The 18,790-nt window shown below is 38.3% G+C and overlaps 1 protein-coding gene across 4 annotated transcripts in view; it reads right to left on the bottom strand.

Moving 5' to 3' along the window:
• mtor (mechanistic target of rapamycin kinase) overlaps positions 1–18,790 on the bottom strand; it is a 356,079-nt gene that overhangs the window by 252,318 nt on the left and 84,971 nt on the right. For all 4 annotated transcript variants that reach the window (XM_072586719.1, XM_072586721.1, XM_072586722.1 and 1 more), the window contains exons 18-22: positions 15,976–16,105; positions 10,276–10,526; positions 6,380–6,466; positions 3,811–3,978; positions 31–143 (exon numbers count right to left, since the gene is read on the bottom strand). In XM_072586719.1, the coding sequence (XP_072442820.1) occupies positions 31–143; positions 3,811–3,978; positions 6,380–6,466; positions 10,276–10,526; positions 15,976–16,105 (749 nt within the window). The remainder of the gene's footprint in view (positions 1–30; positions 144–3,810; positions 3,979–6,379; positions 6,467–10,275; positions 10,527–15,975; positions 16,106–18,790) is intronic.

Raw genomic sequence — 18,790 nt, 5'->3', positions numbered from 1 at the left:
TATCAAACTGAAAATACACTGTAAACTTACTTTCTAGGTCCTAGGGGAACTTCTTGTCCGTCAAACAGTTTAACAATTGGAGGGAGCAAAAGGTGCAGATAATCATCCAGATTTGCTCCAAAAAGCTGTATTGCATTTAGTAACTGCAAAAGAATGCATATAGTTTGAGGAAACACAACAAGAGCACTGACATTTTCATTATTATCATCATAATATTCTTTGTTACACATAAGCTGCCTCTGCCCATAAAGATTAGGTGACAAACAAAATCACTTTTTAAACAGAATTATTGTCCAACCTTTAGATTATGGTGGGATTGAATGTTCATTTGTTCTGATTTACCCCTACTTTAACTGCTCTCTCTGTTTCCTCTCCATTTTGGAACTGAAGTCCAAGTGATGAGATGTGCCTCTTGTGGAGTGGCTGGCTGTTTATAGAGAGACTGCAGAAAAACTAAAGGTAAAATCACCAGAGTCCAAGCAGACCATAAGGCTGCTCTTTCATTGAAGAAAGACGACTGGTAGGAAGCTTATCTTAAGGGTCACCACACCTCAGGAAAGGGGCAAAATTGAGAAGGTGGGACCTTCACGGTAACATGATTGACTTGCATTTCGGTGTTTTTCAAAACATTTTGAGATCATTTGCAGTCAACAAAGTACTTCAAGACATGTGTGCACTATTAGATTAGATTAGATTACTTACAGTGTGGAAACAGGCCCTTTGGCCCAACAAGTCCACAGCGTCCCGCCGTAGCATAACCCACCCAGACCCTACATTTACCCCTTCATCTAACACTACGGGCAATTTAGATTAGATTAGATTACTTACAGTGTGGAAACAGGCCCTTCGGCCCAACAAGTCCACACCACCCCGCCAAAGCGCAACCCACCCATACCCCTACATTTACCCCTTACCTAACACTACTGGCAATTTAGCATGGCCAGCACATCTTTGGACTGTGGGAGGAAACCGGAGCACCCGGAGGAAACCCACGCAGATGCGGGGAGAATGTGCAAACTCCACACAGAGTCGTCTGAGGCGGGAATTGAACCCAGTCTCTGGCACTGTGAGGCAGCAGTGCTAACCACTGTGCCACCGTGCCGCCCATGAATTGTGATGTTGGAAACGTGCAGCCAATTTGTGCATAGCAAGTTCCCACAAACAGGTGGGGGAATCCCCAGGTCTGGGGATGACTATCTTCCTCCCTGGGGTTCTAGGTCTTGAGGTGACAGAACAGTCCAATCCAATGAGCCAAAAGATCTCATTCTGTACTGTAAAATTCTACGATGCTATGAACTGTGAAATTGCCTGAATAAACATAAGAATCTGGATTGGAGTACACTTGCCCAGGACCATTACGCATTTACAAAGGGGCTATATAATTACTTAATAAAGGGGAATAAATATTTGTTCTACTAAATTACTCTCATCACTCAATAACATTGAGAATTTTAAACACAACTGTGTTCCCATCTAGCAAACGCCTTATGTCAATAATAGAAGGAACATCCACTGCTGACATATTACTAGATTGGGCTTGGCCTGTGTTATATGTGTAGTTTATTATGACTAAAAGGTAGTGGATTATGACAAATTAGTCATTTTTTTAAATTATGAGAAAGTGCAGATTTTTTTAATATGCTACTTTCTGAAACTGCAATGACCTTAAAATTTGATTTGCTGGAAAAGCCAATCTGACTGAAAAATAAACATCAGTAAAGCCTCATGAATCCAGAGCACGTTGTGCATCACGAACGTATAAGCATGCTTATTTTTAACTTCCACCTTTTTATCCACAAATGGCTTTGTAGGCAATAATTGTTATGTGGGCTGCCGACTGTGTTGCACTTTGAATATGGTAATCATCATTTCTTTGTTCTCCCTTGCATCATTTGAAAAATTGAGTTAAATATACCGATAGCCTTCATAATTCTAAAGGAAGTATTGCAGAAATTGAGGCCGCATTGGTCGAAATATTCCAGAATTCACTGGATTCTGAGACGGTTCCATCAGAATAGAAAACTGCTAATATAGTGTCCCTATACAAGAAGGAAAGAGACACAAAGCAGAAAACTATAGGCCAGTTAGCCCAACATCTGTTATTGGGAAAATGCTAGCGTTCACTATTAAGGAATATCAGGACCTTTCTAAAAGCCGAATGTAATCAGAGTATTTGTGATTTTGAAAGGGAAATAATTATCCTCAAATTTGCGGGAGTTCTTTGAGGATATACCATGCAGAGTTCATAAAGGGGAACCAGCAGTTGCAGTATATCTAGATTTCCAGAAGGCAAGTGATAAGATTATTGCACAAGACAGGAACTCACAGTATTGTGAATAATAATATTGATTGAAGATTGGTTAATATATAGAAGACAGTTGGTATTAAAGTTTTTTGTCAAATGCAATTTACATTTATATTCACAACTTGGAGGAGGGAGCAGAATTTAAAGTATCCAAATTTGCTGACTATACAAAGACAGGTGGGAGGGCATGTTGTGATGAGGTTATCTGCAAAGGGATATTGACAGTCGCTGGGGGAAAACATGGAAAATTGAGTTAAATGGGGAAAAGTGTGAGGTCACACACTTTGTTAGGAAGAATTAAACGGGAGAGACTCCAGGTTTGTTTAAAGATTTGTAGATCAGGTGCCAGTTGTCATAGTTGAGGGTATGTTCGCCAAGCTGGGAAGCTGATTTGCAGACGCTTCATCCCCTATCTAGGTGACCACTTCAGAGCTTTGGCGCCTCCTGTGAAGCGCTGCTGTACTGTGTCTTCTGAAATTTATTTGGTTCAGTTTCTCCTGCTTCTGGTTGTTCATTGTAGTGGCTGGTATTTTGGGTCTAGATCAATGTGCTTGTTGATTAAGTTGTTGGTTGAGTGCCATGCTTCTAGTAATTCTCTGGCTGTGCTATGTTTAGCTTGTCCTATGCTTGATGTGTTGCCTCAGTCGAATTTGTGGTCCTTGTCACCTCTGTGCACCTTGTACATACACACAGATGACAAGGACCACAAATTCAATTAGGGAATTGGAATTTAAAAATAGAGAAGCCTTGTTTCAATCATAGAGGGTATAGGTGAGGCCATACTTTGAGCATGTATGCAGTTTTGGTCACTGTCTTGAAGAGAGAATGTACTGGCATTGGAGGCAGTTCGAAAGATTTTCTCTACACTGATTCCTGGGATGAGGAGTTGACTTATCAAGAACTAAATAAGTTAGACTTTTATTCATTAGAGTTTAGAAGAATGCGGAGTTATCTTGTTGAAGCATACAAGATTCTGAGGAAGTTTGACAGGGTTGATGTTAAGAAGATGTTTCCACCGATGAAGAAATCCCAAACTAGGTGACACAGTATTACAGAATATGGGGACACTCATTTAAAACTAAAACTTAAAAGCATTTATTTTCCAGAGGATAGCAAGTGTCTGGAATTTACTTTCCCAGAGTGTTGTGGATGTTAGAACATCGAAAGTACTTAAAAGGGGAGGTAGACGGATTTTTACAAATATCAAGGAGTTAAAAGCCAGGAGGACTTAGCATGCAAAGGAAATGAGGCCTGGTCAGGTCAGCCAGGATCTTATACAATGGTAGGCTTGAGGGACTGAATTACCTACTCTTGCTCCTACTTCTTATGCTTTTAATAAGCTTCCAAGCATACTATTGGAATAGATAACAATAGTAATACACAACAGTTTATTAAACTTTGAAAGCTTTCACATCATCAAAATAAATCTATAAGGGGCTGAGAGCATTTCAGCTACAAAACAGCAGTTCCATCAGCAAATATAATCAAAACTCCAAATGGCTCACCTTGATTGTAACACTGCGACCTGAACTGGTGTCATGCATGAAGACACGAAGCATGTGAGGAATCAGTTGTGGCAGATAAAGCTTAAACTCTCCTCCTAAAGCCACAACAATCTGTTCAATAACCAGGATGATTGTATTCTGCATTTGGTTGTTAGGCGTCCAATATTCCTGCAAACATTTAAAGATAATTAATTTTATTGCATCTAAATTCTTATTCTTTATATTTGAAAAAAGTGCATATTGAGAATAAGCTTAAATAACCAGTGAGTACACAGTCATCATTATAAATAAATTATATTGTAGCGCAGTCCTTTAAATAAGCTAAGTACTTCATGGCTACAACTTTATATCTAAGTATTAAAAGACTTGATGCAAGATTTCATATAAATTTGAGATGTGATTACGAGACAAGATTATAACATAAATTATAAAAATATTACAAAAAGAAAATACTTGCAAAAAAACAAGTTAAAAATAAAAGGATGAAATAATGAACATACTGGAGATGACTACATGACAAGAAGCTTATCTGCAATGCACAAAAGCACATTTACGTACAGGGCTTGGTTCAATGTCAAATGACAGTGTTTCAGTATTGAAAACTATCTAAAATATGACAAGTGGACAAGTAGAAGCTATGTTAAAAAGGGGAAAGCAATGCTCAACTGCATAGGAATGTTGAAGGTATACAAAACAAAAGCATTCACTTCACATCATAGAGAATAATGAGTGGAGGAAGAGCAAGAACAGACAAAAAAGCACTACTACAATATTCAATCTACTGTTAAAGAATACAAATTGACTTTAAAAAAAACTCTAAATGTTTTGCACTGAATTTAATACCCTTCATATAAAATGTAAACAGGCAATTACTTCATAAATGAGTGAATGTGAGTGTATTTCCATCAAGATAAATCAGTGTTGATTAAGTTAAAAACAAGTCCACTGAGTTGACAGTAATCCTAACAGCTTGGAATACTTCACCATCATCATGAAATCTACCTGGCATCCAGAATTCAAGGAGTGCTAGCATTACACCTAGCCTATATGGCAGAGATATGTCCAACGATGAAGTTCCAACCTCAACATATCCATGGAAATCATAACACAGTTGTCATAGAACATCTTCCTTTGAAATCAGGTAACTATATGTAACTTACCATTTTATAATATATAAAACATTTATATCACATCAGCTCGGATTATCAAAAAGTAACAAGAATTTTCTACTCTTGCACTGAATAAAATGCTTAATGCACACTTCATGTACAGAATCCGATGCTATATTTTTCAAAGTGTCTTTCAACATGAATATTATCTTAGTCTGACAGTTAAGAATGGGATTGTTTATTTTCTTTAACATGCTCATTTTCTTTTGTGTTTGACCCTTCTCTGAGGCACAGACCCCAATTTCACTTACTTGGCTGTGTTTTTCTCTTGTGTAGCCCTCAGTAGTAAGTGTTGAATATTAATCATACGAACTAATTAAGCATGATCCAATTCTCAGTTAACAACACATCTGTGCGTTTCCAGCAAGGTTTATTTTATTGCAATCTTAAACAGGTAACTCAATATAGAATCACAGAATCATATGGCCTTTGACCCACCATGTCGTTGCTGACCAATAAACACTAAAGTACACTCATCCCATTTACTGCCACAGCCTACTAAACCCTGTCTTTTTAAATGCTTATCCAGTTACCTATTAAAGGTTGCAAGTGTACCTGTCTGCACCATCCACTCAGGCAACATTTACTGTACTTCTATCACCCTTTGTGTGAAAAGGTTTTTCCTCAGAACCAGTCTATACCATTTGCTCCTTACCTTGAACGTATAACCTAGTCTTAGACAGGTCTGCCATGGGGGAAAGATTGTCATGATCTACCCTGTCTACACATCTCATAATTTTGCATACCTCAATCAGATTTGTCCCTCAGCCTCCTCTGCTACAGGGAAAACAACTCCAGCTTATCCAATTTTCCTCATAAGTGAGACGCTGCATCTTGGTGAATCTTTTCCAGGGCAATCATGCCTTTCTAATACTATGGTGACCAAAACTCAACACAGTATTCCATCTGTGGCCAAACTAATGGCTTAAAAAGTTGTCTCATCTGACTGGCAATAAGATCACCGAACCCTCACAAGATAAGGATTAAACCTGTAACATCTTTGGTCTAAGTAGTTGACTAATCCATCAGAGAAGCACCATAAGTATTAATTTCAATGTAACCAAGTTAGAAACTGATTATGCAAAGGAATGGTAAAAAGAATTATATTAAAGCAAAATCATGCACATGCTTCAGATCCAAAATGAAAACAAATTGTTGGGAGATATTCATTAGGTCTGGCAGTAGCTGAGCAGAGAAACAGTGTTAACACTGTGCCTCATGACTCTTCTTCAGATCATGTCTGAGTTAATTACAGAGGGAATCCAAGAATAACCAGACATTAACAAAAATAAACGCAAGAGTCACTCAGCCAATCTCAAAATTGAGGTCAAGGAGGATTAAGGACCAAGAGCATAAAAAGTTGATATGAACCCAAATGACTAAACAATTGCAATACTCACTTTTATCAAAGCAAATATGTCATCCATGTAAGGTCGGATGTGAATTTTCACGAATGATACAAGCATTCCCAGCTGTTGGAACAAGAACTGATAAAGAAAACATACAATTATACATATGGTTTAGAAATAATCTGTTTTGCCCATAACCATTCTATGAATACATTCTACTTTTAAGTATTAAACTCAAAATTCTACAGTCTCAACTGATTACCAGTTACAAGTGTGTTGAATTATAGATCTGGGGAAAGCACCAGTCTGTCAGAACTTTATTCAACATGTTTAAATAGAAAATAATGTCAAAGTTAGTAACAAACTCACTAAACCAAGCCTTGGATCATAACTTATACACGATGATTTTAACTAATGTCATGTACAGTTTTTAATCAAATTCTAAAACCAACTCTCCTCAGAACAGAAAAGTTACATCATTTCCATTTTTAAAAAATAATGAAAGTACAGAGAAGACCCATTAGAATCTTGTAAGTGGTATACCTACAATATTAACTTCTCTTTTATTGGATGTTGACATACTTGCTATGTATTTGCAGATTTTGCAAGGTTTTTTCCGTTTTTAGTACCATACTCGCATGATATATCAAAATTTATTTTAATTAATATTAAGAATGCACTAAATTGTTTCCTATATTTAAAATAGCACTTTCAAGTAAACCAGAAGTTACTCTTACTCATCGTGTTAATCCTGCCCTGGAAATAGGTACTTTTTAAACCAACCATCAACATTACAGAAGATCTTTCTTTCATCTCCACTTGACATGAATCTGTTGCTTTAAATCAGCACTATATCAAGACTGTCATCACAGTTGGTTACTGTTGACAACTACAGTTGTCCAATTGCTTGTTTGTAGTAGGGAGAAAGATCAAGGGCTACTTGAAAAAAAAGGACTGCATGTGAAAGGCTAGTAATTTCCCCTCAAATATTCCTTCCTCAATTCTCATCAGGATAACATGGTTGATAAAGATGAGTGGTGGGAAAGAACACAGCAACAGAGTATTCCAGTCATAGAGATGTACAGCAAGAAAACGGACCCTCTGGTCCAACTCTTCCACACCGACCAGAAATTCTAACCTCATCTAGTCTCATTTGCCAGCACTTGGCTCGTACCCTTCTCAACCCTTTCGATTCATATACCCATCTAGATGCCTTTTAAATGGTGCAATCGTACCAGCCTCCATCACTTTTTCATGAAGAAGGTGGGGCGTGTGTGGAATGAGCTGCCAGAGAAAGTTGCCCCTTATGTCCCTTTTAAATCTTTCCCCTCTCACCCTAAACCTATGCCATCTAGTTCTGGACTCCCCCATCCTAAGGAAAAGACCTTGTCTATGTACCTTATCTATGCCCCTCATGATTTTATAAACCTTGATAAGGTCACCCCTCAGCCTCCAACGCTCCAGGGAAAACAGCCTCAGTCTGTTCAGCCTCTCCGTATAGCTCAAATCTTCTAACCCTGGCAACATCCTTGTAAATCTTTTCTGAATCCTTTCAAGTTTCACAACATCCTTCCTGTGGGAGGGTGACCAGAACTGCATACAATATTCCAAAGTGGCCAAACCGATATCCTGTAGAGCTGCTGCGTGACCTCCCAATTCCTACATTCAATGCTCTGACCAATAAAGGAAAGCATACCAAATGCCTTCATCACTATCCTATTTACCTGGAGACTCCACTTTCAAGGAACTTTCATGCACTCCAAGATCTGTTTGTTCAGCAACACTCCCCAGGACCTTAACCATTAAGTGGATATGTCCTGCCCTAATTTGCCTTTCCAAAGTGCAACACCACCTATTTATCCAAATTAATCTCCATCTACCACTCCCAGCCCATTGGCTCATCTGATCAACATCCCGTTGTATACTGAGGTAACCTTCTTCACGTCCACTACACCTCCAATTTTGGTGTCATTTGCAAGCTTACTAATTGTACCTCATATGTTCACATCCAAATTATTTACATAAATGACAAAAAGTAGTGGAACCAGCATCGAGCCTTGTGGCACAGCACTGGTCAGAAGTCTCCAGTCTGAAAAGCAATGCTTCATCAACATCACCCTCGGTCTTCTACCTTCGAGACAGTTCTGTAACCAAATACAATGTGGAGGAGCTGGTTTTGGACTGGGGTGGACAAAGTTATAAAATCACAACACCAGGTTATAGTCCAAAAGTTTTATTTGGAAGCACTAGCTTTTGGAGTGGTGCTCTGAAAGCCAGCATTTCCAAATAAACCTGTTGGAGTATAACCTTGTGCTGTGTGATTTTTAACCCTGTATCCAAATAGCTAGTTCTCCCTGTATTCCATGATCTAACCTTGCTAACCAGTCTCCCATGGGGAACCTTGTTGAATGCCTTACTGAAGTCCATATAGATCACATCCATCGCGCTCTGTGCCCTCATCAATCTTCTTCCTTACTTCTCCAAATTCTCATTCCTGAAGAAGGGCTTATGCCTGAAACGTCGATTCTCCTTCTCCTTTGATACTGCCTGACCTGCTGCGCTTTTCCAGCAATACATTTTTATTCTCCAAAATCTCAATCAAGTTAGTGAGACATGATTTCCCAAATCAGTCCTTGCTTTTCCAAATACAAGTAAATCCTGTCCCTTAGGATTCCCTCTGATAATGTGCCCACCGCAAATGTCAGGCTCACTGGTCTATAGTTCCCTGGCTTTTCCCTACAGCCTTTCTTAAATAGTGACACCATGTTAGCCAACTTCCAGTCTTCCAGGACCTCACCTGTGACTAGCAATGATATAAACATCTCAGCAAGGTGCCAGGAATCACTTTCCTTGTCCTCCACAGAGCTCTAGGAGACATCTGATCAGGCCCTGATAATTTATCCACCTTTATGTATTTTAAGACATCCACTACCACCTCCTCTGTAATATGGACATTTTTCAAGATGTCATCATCTATTTCCCCACGTTCTATAAAATCCACAGCAAACACTGATGCAAAATACTCGCTTTGTATCTCCCCCATCTCCTGCGGCTCCGCACATAGGCTACCCTGCTGATCTTCGAGGGGCCCTATTCTCTCCTTAGTTACCCATTTGCCCTTAATGTATTTATAAAATCCTTTCGGATTCTTCTCAACCCTATTTGCCAAAGCTATCTCATGCCCCCTTTTTGCCTTACTGATTTCTCTCTTAAGTATACTGCTACTGCCTTACTACTCTTCCAAGGATTCATTCGATCTTTGCTGTCTATACCTGACATAGGCTTCCTTGGTTTTCTTGACCAAATCCTCAATTTCTCCAGCCAACCAGCATTGCCTACACCTACGAGCCTTTCACCCTAAGAGGAACATACTTCTCTGGACTCTTATTATCTCATTTTTGAGGGCTTCCCATTTTTCAGCTGCCTCTTTACCTGCGAACATTCACCCCCAATCAACTTTTGAAGGTTCTTGCCTAATATCATTAAAGTTGGCCTTCCTCCAATGAGAAGAATTATACAATTATTCCCAGATTGGTTGTGCTAACTTCTGTGGACTCTGTGGAGTTCTGTGAAGGATCAAAAATTGATTTGGTTCATTTGATCTTATCTGTTCAGCATGCTGAAGATAGTCTCCTCACTGTGGAAACTAAATTCATTAATTTAAAATAGCACCTCACTCATCTCCACATCCTTACTGATTGACATAGGTCTTGCACTTTCTTGTATTTAATGACCATATTTTCACAAGATACTACTGTAACGTCTGAAAGTCACTTTTCTGTTATTTTCCTCATAATACAAGATCCTATTCTTTGGTTCTAAAATCTCTAGTACTTACAAAGTTGTTCCACAAATTCCAAGTAAGCACTCATAAGAATCAATATTTTTAAAAATTCAAATTTCACAGATTAGTGACTCAATATCATTTTGATCTACACTAAACCTACCTCTCGTGTATTGGCATCACAGACTCGAATGACATTCAGGAACGTGGGCATGACCTGAGGCAGGAACTGGACACATTTTAAACCCAGAGATTTGAAGATAAAGGTGACTGCCTGAACAACCATTGTATGGTGGTTTGAGAGCGATGTGTCTCGCAGGATACGCATGAGGGTCACTACAGCAACAGCTGGGTAGAACTCATCCAATGGCAAATTCCCCATATTCACCAACATTTCACTAGTGCTGTAATCAGCTATAATCAAGAAAATAAATATTAAAATTTTAAGTTATGTACAGCAAATTCTGAACATTAAAACACTGCAAGCTGTGCACCGGATCAAAAAACTATGCTGTCATAGTTACCTATGCCAGTTACCTATGTAGCAGTACCTTCACAAGCTATTTTTTAAAGCCCTATTTAAATCAAAATAAGAATTAATGTAGGGTCTGGATAGTATTGCACTTAAGTACTTCTACAACAAAGCATAACATAATAATTCAGCAGCAATGGGTGAATACATACAAAACAGACAATTGTTGATGTAACTGGATTTTTACTGGAACTGGAAAGCATACATCAACTAGCTTAACCTAACCACAAAAACAAGTTGTTTCAAATCCCTGTGAAACTCAGATTTCCCTACAAACTCAACTGGTTGACTGGCATCCTTTTGAGAAGGAAACATGCTTTAGGGAGGTCCCAGTTACACACTAACAACTTTGGTTCTTAATTGCCGAGCAAGCTCCACTAGCATCTCAGGAGAGCTGGGAATTGGATATCAGCTACAGCTTTTTTTGGAATGTCCATATGACAAAACAACATTTTTTTTTAAAAAAGGAGGAAGTATAATCTAATCAAATGAAACAATTACAATTTACTATTTTTATAAGAAAGAAAAATAAATTCCCTCCTGTCATGCTGATAGCTTTGCTTGTTTCATCATGATCAGTTTGTACCTCAGAAAGGGGTACAAAAAAAGGGAGAGTCTCTTATAGAGTCATAGAGATGTACAGCACGGAAATAGACCCTTCGGTCAACTTGTCCATGCCAACCAGACACCCCAACCCAATCTAGTCCCACCTGCCAGCACCCTGCCCATATCCCTCACAACCTTTCCTATTCACATACCCATCTAGATGCCTTTTAAATATTGCAATTGTACGAGCCTCCACCACTTCCTCCAGCAACTGATTCCATACACTTACCATCCTCTGAGTGAAAAGGTTGCCTTCTGCGTTTCTTTTATATCTTTCCCCTCTCACCCTAAACCTATGCCCTTTAGTTCTGGACTACCGTACCCCAGGGAAGACTTTGTCTATTGATCCTATCCATGCCCTTCATGGTTTAAAAAACCTCTTATAAGGCCACGCCTTGGCCTCCGATGCTGCAGGGAAAACAGCCGTAGCCTATTCAACCTCTCCCTAGAGCTCAAATCGTTCAACCATGGCAACATTCTTGTAAATCTTTTCTGAACCCTTTCAAGTTTCACAACATCTTTCCAATAAGGAGGAGACAAGAATTGCATGCAATATTCCAACAATGGACTAACAGTGTCCTGTACAGCCGCAACATGACCTCCCAACTTCTGTACTCAATACTCTGACCAATAAATGAAAGCATACCAAATGCCTTCTTCACTATCCTAGCTACCTGCGACTCCACTTTCAAGGAGCTACAAACCTGCACTCCAAGGTCTCTTTGTTCAGCAACACTTCCTAGAACCTTACCATTAGGAGTAATAGCCTTGCTAAGATTTGTTTTCCCCAAAATGCAGCACCTCACATTTATGTGAATTAAACTCCATCCGCCACTTCTCAGCCCATTGGCCCATCTGATCAAGATCCGTTGTAATCTGAGGTAACCTTCTTCGCTGTCCACTCCACCTCCAATTTTGATATCATCTGCAAATTTACTAACTGTACCTCTTGTGCTCACATCCAAATCATTTATATAAATGATGAAAAGTAGTGGACCTAGCACTGTGGACCCTTGTGGCACTCCACTGGTCACAGGCCTCCAGTCTGAAAAACAACCCTCCATCACCACCCTCTGTCTTCTACCTTTGAGCCAGTTCTATATCCAAATGGCTAGTTATCCCTGTATTCCATGAAATCTAACCTTGCTCATCAGTCTCCCATGGGGAACCTAGTCGAACACCTTACTGAAGTCCATACAGATCACATCTACTGCTCTGCCCTCAATCTTCTTTGTTACTTCTTCAAAACACTCAATCAAGTTTGTGAGACATGACTTCCCACGCATAAAGCCATTATTACCATCCCTAATCAGTCCTTGCCTTTCCAAATACATGTACATCCTGTCCCTCAGGATCTCCCTCCAACAACTTGCCCACCACCAATGTCAGGCTCAGTGGTCTATAGTTCCCTGGCTTGTCCTTACCACCTACCTTAAACAGTGGCACCACGTTAGCCAACCTCCAGTCTTCCAGCACCTCACCTGTGACTATCGATGATACAAATGGGGCGGCATGGTGGCACAGTGGTTCGCACTGCTGCCTACAGCGCCAGAGACCTGGGTTCAATTCCCGCCTCAGGCGACTGACTGTGTGGAGTTTGCACATTCTCCCCATGTCTGCGTGGGTTTCCTCCGGGTGCTCCGGTTTCCTCCCACAGTCCAAAGATGTGCAGGTCAGGTGAATTGGCTATGCTAAATTGCCCATAGTGTTAGGTAAGGGGTAGATGTAGGGGTATGGGTGGGTTGCGCTTCGGCGGGGCGGTGTGGACTTGTTGGGCCGAAGGGCCTGTTTCCACACTGTAAGTAATCTAATCTAATCTAAAAATATCTCAGGAAGATGCCCAGCTATGTCAATTAACATCAGGTTTCAAACAATCTCAAGTCAGAGTGGTGAAGCTCACCTCAATTGAGTAGAAATGCAATGAATTTAGAATTCAGAAAAGTTAAGGCAAGAACCAAAGCAAAAGCTGCTTTAATCGGATATTATGCATATTTCGCAAGTCAGCTACATGCATAATGGCAAAAACAAAAGAACTGATGAAATGTCTTAATTAGCTGCATTTTAGGATAAATTAGTTTTTTTTCTTCTTGATAGCTGGTTCTGAAGTATTACTTCAGAATAATGAAAGAATTACCATTACAAAAACAACAGACTTAAAACAAACTTACTATGGTTGGAGATACCTGATTTTTATACTTCTTTGGAGTCACTTTAACTTGCTCAGGAACGATGTGATATTGTGACAGAGGATTAACAGAAATTTGAAATTGTGACTATAAACCAAACCCAAATTCCACCTCAGAACTCAACTAATTGCAGCCACTCACAAAATACTTCCTGGCAAATAGTTTGTGTTGCCATTGCTATTGCCAATAATTCTTGCTAAAGAAGTACTAATAACAAGTTTCAAATCTTTCCACACATTATCCCAACATATCGTATTAGATGGAGGCCGTTTAATGTTAATAGCTCACCAGATTGTGACATCATATACTTCATCGTTTATAATTAATATGAAGCTTGATTTCCTGAAGTGCGTGTGGATGAAATGATAAGCATTAAAAAGGTGTATCCAAGGTGCATTTGAAGGCAGATAAGGTCAGCACACATTTACACCCAGCTGTGGAATGCTGCCTGTGCCATAAATTATACAGATCACCTGTTCATTGTAGCCATAAAGCTTAATTTCTTTGGCTGAATTCTTCCTCTGGTCAAAAGTTCGAAAGGAAATTAGGTTTTGATCGCTGTTTTGTTGACCATTTACATACAAGCATTGCTTTCAACAAGATGATCCTCTTCATGGTTAAGCAAAAATCATTCAAGTCACCAGTATGTTGCACTAATTTTCACTCATGATATTGAAGAAGAAAATGTCAATCAAGTTGACTTGTTTCATGGTATTCCATGTACATGAGGAGTTTGACTTAATTTCTCACTGATCTCCAAAGCTAATCAGTCAACAGTGTATACAGCAATTTTCACAAGTAATGTGTCTATTTTGTTTATAGAAAGGAAGATAAATATATTTTAATTCAGTAGTTCACCCTATTATGTTGCAAATTTATTTGGATCCAAGTCACAAAACTGACTTTAACAATTAACTACTGAGCTGTTTAATAAGTGTAATTAAGAGTTTGAAGTTTGAGTTAAAAAAAGGTTCTGGTGATCTTTAAAGCCACAAATAACATTATCTAAGTGTTAAACATCACATTCTGTGAATCTCATGCAGAGTAACAAAAATTTCAATTACTCAATCATAATTCCTACATTTAAATGAGTTAAGCTAAATTGATAAGTGGGAAAAACAGGAAAAATTAAATCCTTTAATTTCATCTGTTCAGATGCTTTTTAAATGCAATTCTTGATTGATGGTGACACATTATACTTATAGAGTACAGTGTAAGCTACATAATATGACAATGATGAGGAGCACTTTGCCAGGGCTATTGCACCAGATGGTTTTAATGGCTTCTGCTGCAAATTATCACTGGGGACATTGGTGGCCTAATGGCATGTGATCTGAGTCAAATAGCCTGCAGCATTTGGATTTAATTTATTCATGAAGATTGGTTACTTAGGTAAGAAACTGGAGAACTATGCTGCTGGCATGACAGTATATTTTGCTAAAAATTTATTACCATGACTCTACACATTGCTCTTTTAGTTAATGAACAATGCAGGCTCAACATAAAAGGGGAAGGGAGAAATGAGAACATTTTTCAAATGAAGAGGAAAAAGACAGCGACACTCTCCATTGCTGGAACACACAACAAATTATAAATGTAAAAATATGAATTTGCGTAACATCTGTAATACCTAGACCAGAGATAGCTGATTTTGTCCTGAATGTCTTGGACATATTAACTGTACAACAAAGCTTCAACTTCAACTCAAAAGAGTTAAGAATTTTTAACTTTATTGTTTAAAACGGTATTAGTTTCATGAAGACACTCAGTAGTAAATATACCCAGAACAAGAGAGATTAAACAAAGTAAAAAAAATGTAGAATATGCTTAAAATAATATTGTGATGAGGTTACAGTCAACAGCTCAGAATTTAAGTATTTAAAAAAATTCTTGAAAGCAGATTTAAACACCACGCACTGGTGGTGTTTTGGCATCATCTTTAGCGAATTAAATAACAATTGAAGTACCACAGGAGAAGCCTGAAATTCTTTTAATTTAATTGTAGAAAAATAGTTAATAATAGTGCATCTAAATTTCTAATATACCCAATATTGAGGTTCAAAATGAATGCGTCTACAAAGGAATTTCTTTATCTTTAAATTTAGAATGGTTCACAAAAACAATGGATAAAGAAGATCAACAATTTATCCATATTTTTATGGATAAAGTGCTAACCTTGAAACATTACTGCATTAGCAAATAGGTCCCAAATCTACAGATAACTCCCATTCCAGAATTGTTCGGAGGCAATGTTTAGCTTCACATAAAATAAACAAAATCTGATTTTTGTATTAAGTTTAATGCTTCACATTTAATCCCACAAGACTTTACAGAAGTATCAAAGAATGCTTTGATAGTTTTGCATCTTACGTGATCCAAAACTAAAATTTTAATGCAATAAAGGTTAAAAACAAACAGTTGAAAATAAATAAAAATGCCAACTGAAGTGACTATTCATTATTTATTATTAGAATCAGTATCAACCATACTCTCAGGTCAATGTGAAACAATGGATACTTCATGCTAAACACATTCATACCTGAATCCTGGTTTGATTTAGATTCCGACAGACTGACAGCAGAGGCATCACGCGACTGGTCAATCATCCCAATATTAACTTTGTGCTTGTACGGATCTAAGGCACCCAATAGCCCCAACACACGGATAGCCTATGGAGTAAAATGTGACATGTTCACTGTTAAAAATGAAAAAATTCTCTTAGGGAAAAAGACAACTCTCATATTTTCTTGACAGCTTTTGAGATGGAAACATATAAAACAGGAATTGGTTACTTAGCCTCTCGAACGAACCATGCATTTGATCATGGCTGATCTGAACCTAAGTCTATATAACTTTGCCTCTTCCCCTTAATATCTTTTGTTAATAAAAATCTATCAAGATTGGACTTAAAATTCACAAATAATCTAGCATTTGTGGAACAGAGTTGTCTCAAACTGCTATCACCCTTTGTCGATATGTTTCCTAATTTCACTGCTGGAAGTCCCAGAAAGTTGCTGTATTTTTTAAACTCAAATAGTAGAAATATAATATCTATCTACCAGAGTTGTTCTAAATTGATAATATATCTAACATTCCTCCTAACATTTTGCCAACTTGCATCACAATACTTCTTAAACCTTTTAAATTCCAGGGAATGGCAATTTGTGCAATTGTAAATAAAGGCAGAGTGGTAGATAGTTTCTACATAGACTTCAGCAATACCCTGAACAAGGTTCTACTTGGTGGACTGGTTAGTAAGTTCAGATCTCATGGATCCAAGGATAGCTAGCCATTTGGATACAAAATTGGCGTAAGGGTAGGAGAAAGAGTGTGGTGGTAGAGCTTTGTTGTTCAGACTGAAGGCCTGTGACTAGCGATAAGTCGCAAGGATCAGTGTTGGGTTTGCTGCTGATCATCATTGATACAAATAATTTGGATGAGAATATTGGGAGGTATGGTTCGCAATTTTGTGGATAACACCAAAATTGATGGTTGAGTGGATAGTGAAGGCTATTGAAGAATATAATGGGATCCTCAACTAAGGTTTTTTCCCCCAGGGCAGGGGAGTCCAAAATTAGAGGGCATAGGTTTAAGGTCAGAGGGGAAAGATTTAAAAGGGACCTGAGGGGCATAGAGGATAATGAATATATAGAATGAACTGCTAGAGGCAGTAGCAGAGGCAAGTACAATTACAAGACATTTAAAAGACATTTGGACAGGTAGGAAAGGTTTAGTGGGATATGAGCCAAATGCAGGCAAGTGGAACTAGGTCAGTTTAAGAGACCTAGTTAGCATGGACAAGTTGGGCCAAATGTTCTGTTTCCATGCTTTCCAATATGTGTCTATAACAGTTATGCTTGCTTTTCATTTTCTTATTAACAGATCTGCACTTAAACATGTTAAATTTCATTCAAATTAATTTGTCTTATTCATGTGTTCCTATTAAAATGATACTTTGTTCATTGCAAAATATGAAATGTTAAGTAGTAGCAGGTTTTACAAATTTGAAAACTCTAATTTCCCTTACTCCATCACTCAGTGATGGACTGACCAAGATGAGAGTATAACCCTATGGGATTCTGCAGCCTTCCAGCACCTGCTATAAGAAGGATATTGTTAAATAGGAAAGAGTTGAGAAAAGATTTACCAGGATGTTGCCGGGAATGGAGAATGAAAATTCTAAAAATAGGCTGGGACATTTTTTTCACTGGGGTATCAGAGGTTGAGGGACGACCTTATAGCGGTTTATAAAACCACGAGGTGTATAGATAAGGTGTATAGCAAGGGTCTTTTCCAGAGGGTGGGAGAGTTAAAAATTAGGGGACATATTTTTAAGGGGAAAGGAAGTAGTTTTAAAAAGGACATGAGGAATAAACTGCCAGGGGAAGTGGTGGATACAGGTACAGTTAGAACATTTAAAATACATTTGGATAAGTACTTTAAAAGAAAGGTTGGGAGGGATATGGGCCAAATGCAGTCAAATGAGACTAGCTTGGTTTGGGAAACTTGGCTGGATGGACTAATTGTACCAAAGTGTCTCTGTGTCCGTGCTGTATGACTCTATGACCATGACCTGTTTAAGCGATCACTCTTCCCATTCAAATCTGAACTGGAATCTCTGGTAGACCTCACAAGGAAGCTCAAACTTGTCCTCCTTTAGAAAGCATGTATCTGCAATTTTCAACGCATGCTTGGATAATGAATGAGCTGGAAGAATTCAGGCTGATTTCTATCCTCGCTACCTTCAGAGATTTGAGCAAACCTAGTGTTGCTATGCCTGACATCAGCTAGCTCAGAACAAACCAAGAATTAAATTTTAAAATCTATCAGTTCATATAGCTCAAACCACATTAGTCAGGTATTCATGCTGAGCTAATGGAACCTATGCTTTTAAAATGGGAAAACTGTGAAGCAATTTCTCAGACACAAACAACATAATGAATGAGTATTATGCAGCTGACAATTATGTTAACCTTGTACTTTAAATCCAAAACAGCAACAAGATATTCATTTTTCAAATGTGGATCTGTAATTTATAGATGGAACACCTAAGACAATCTTGCCCTGCAGGGCCAATGACCCATAGTTTATGCATTCATAAATTGTTCAAGTTGTCTGGAATCTTCATTTGTTTAATATGTTGTGTTTACCCATTTTACAAGAGATCCTTTAAATACATATAAAGGATGCTGTCTGTGTAGCTCCAGAAACTTTAATGCAATTATGTAGGTGCAAAACTTCAATGGGTTTGCTGGTAACCAGCTACTCTATTGATTCTTGTTCAGTCGCTGAAGTACCAGTTGTCAAAGTTACATAATCAGAGTAACCAGGCTGAGTTTTTGCTGACCATATGT

Source organism: Chiloscyllium punctatum, chromosome 16 (assembly GCF_047496795.1).
Source record: "Chiloscyllium punctatum isolate Juve2018m chromosome 16, sChiPun1.3, whole genome shotgun sequence".
NCBI classification, from domain to species: domain Eukaryota; kingdom Metazoa; phylum Chordata; class Chondrichthyes; order Orectolobiformes; family Hemiscylliidae; genus Chiloscyllium; species Chiloscyllium punctatum.
This window is presented reverse-complemented; position numbering and strand designations above follow the sequence as displayed.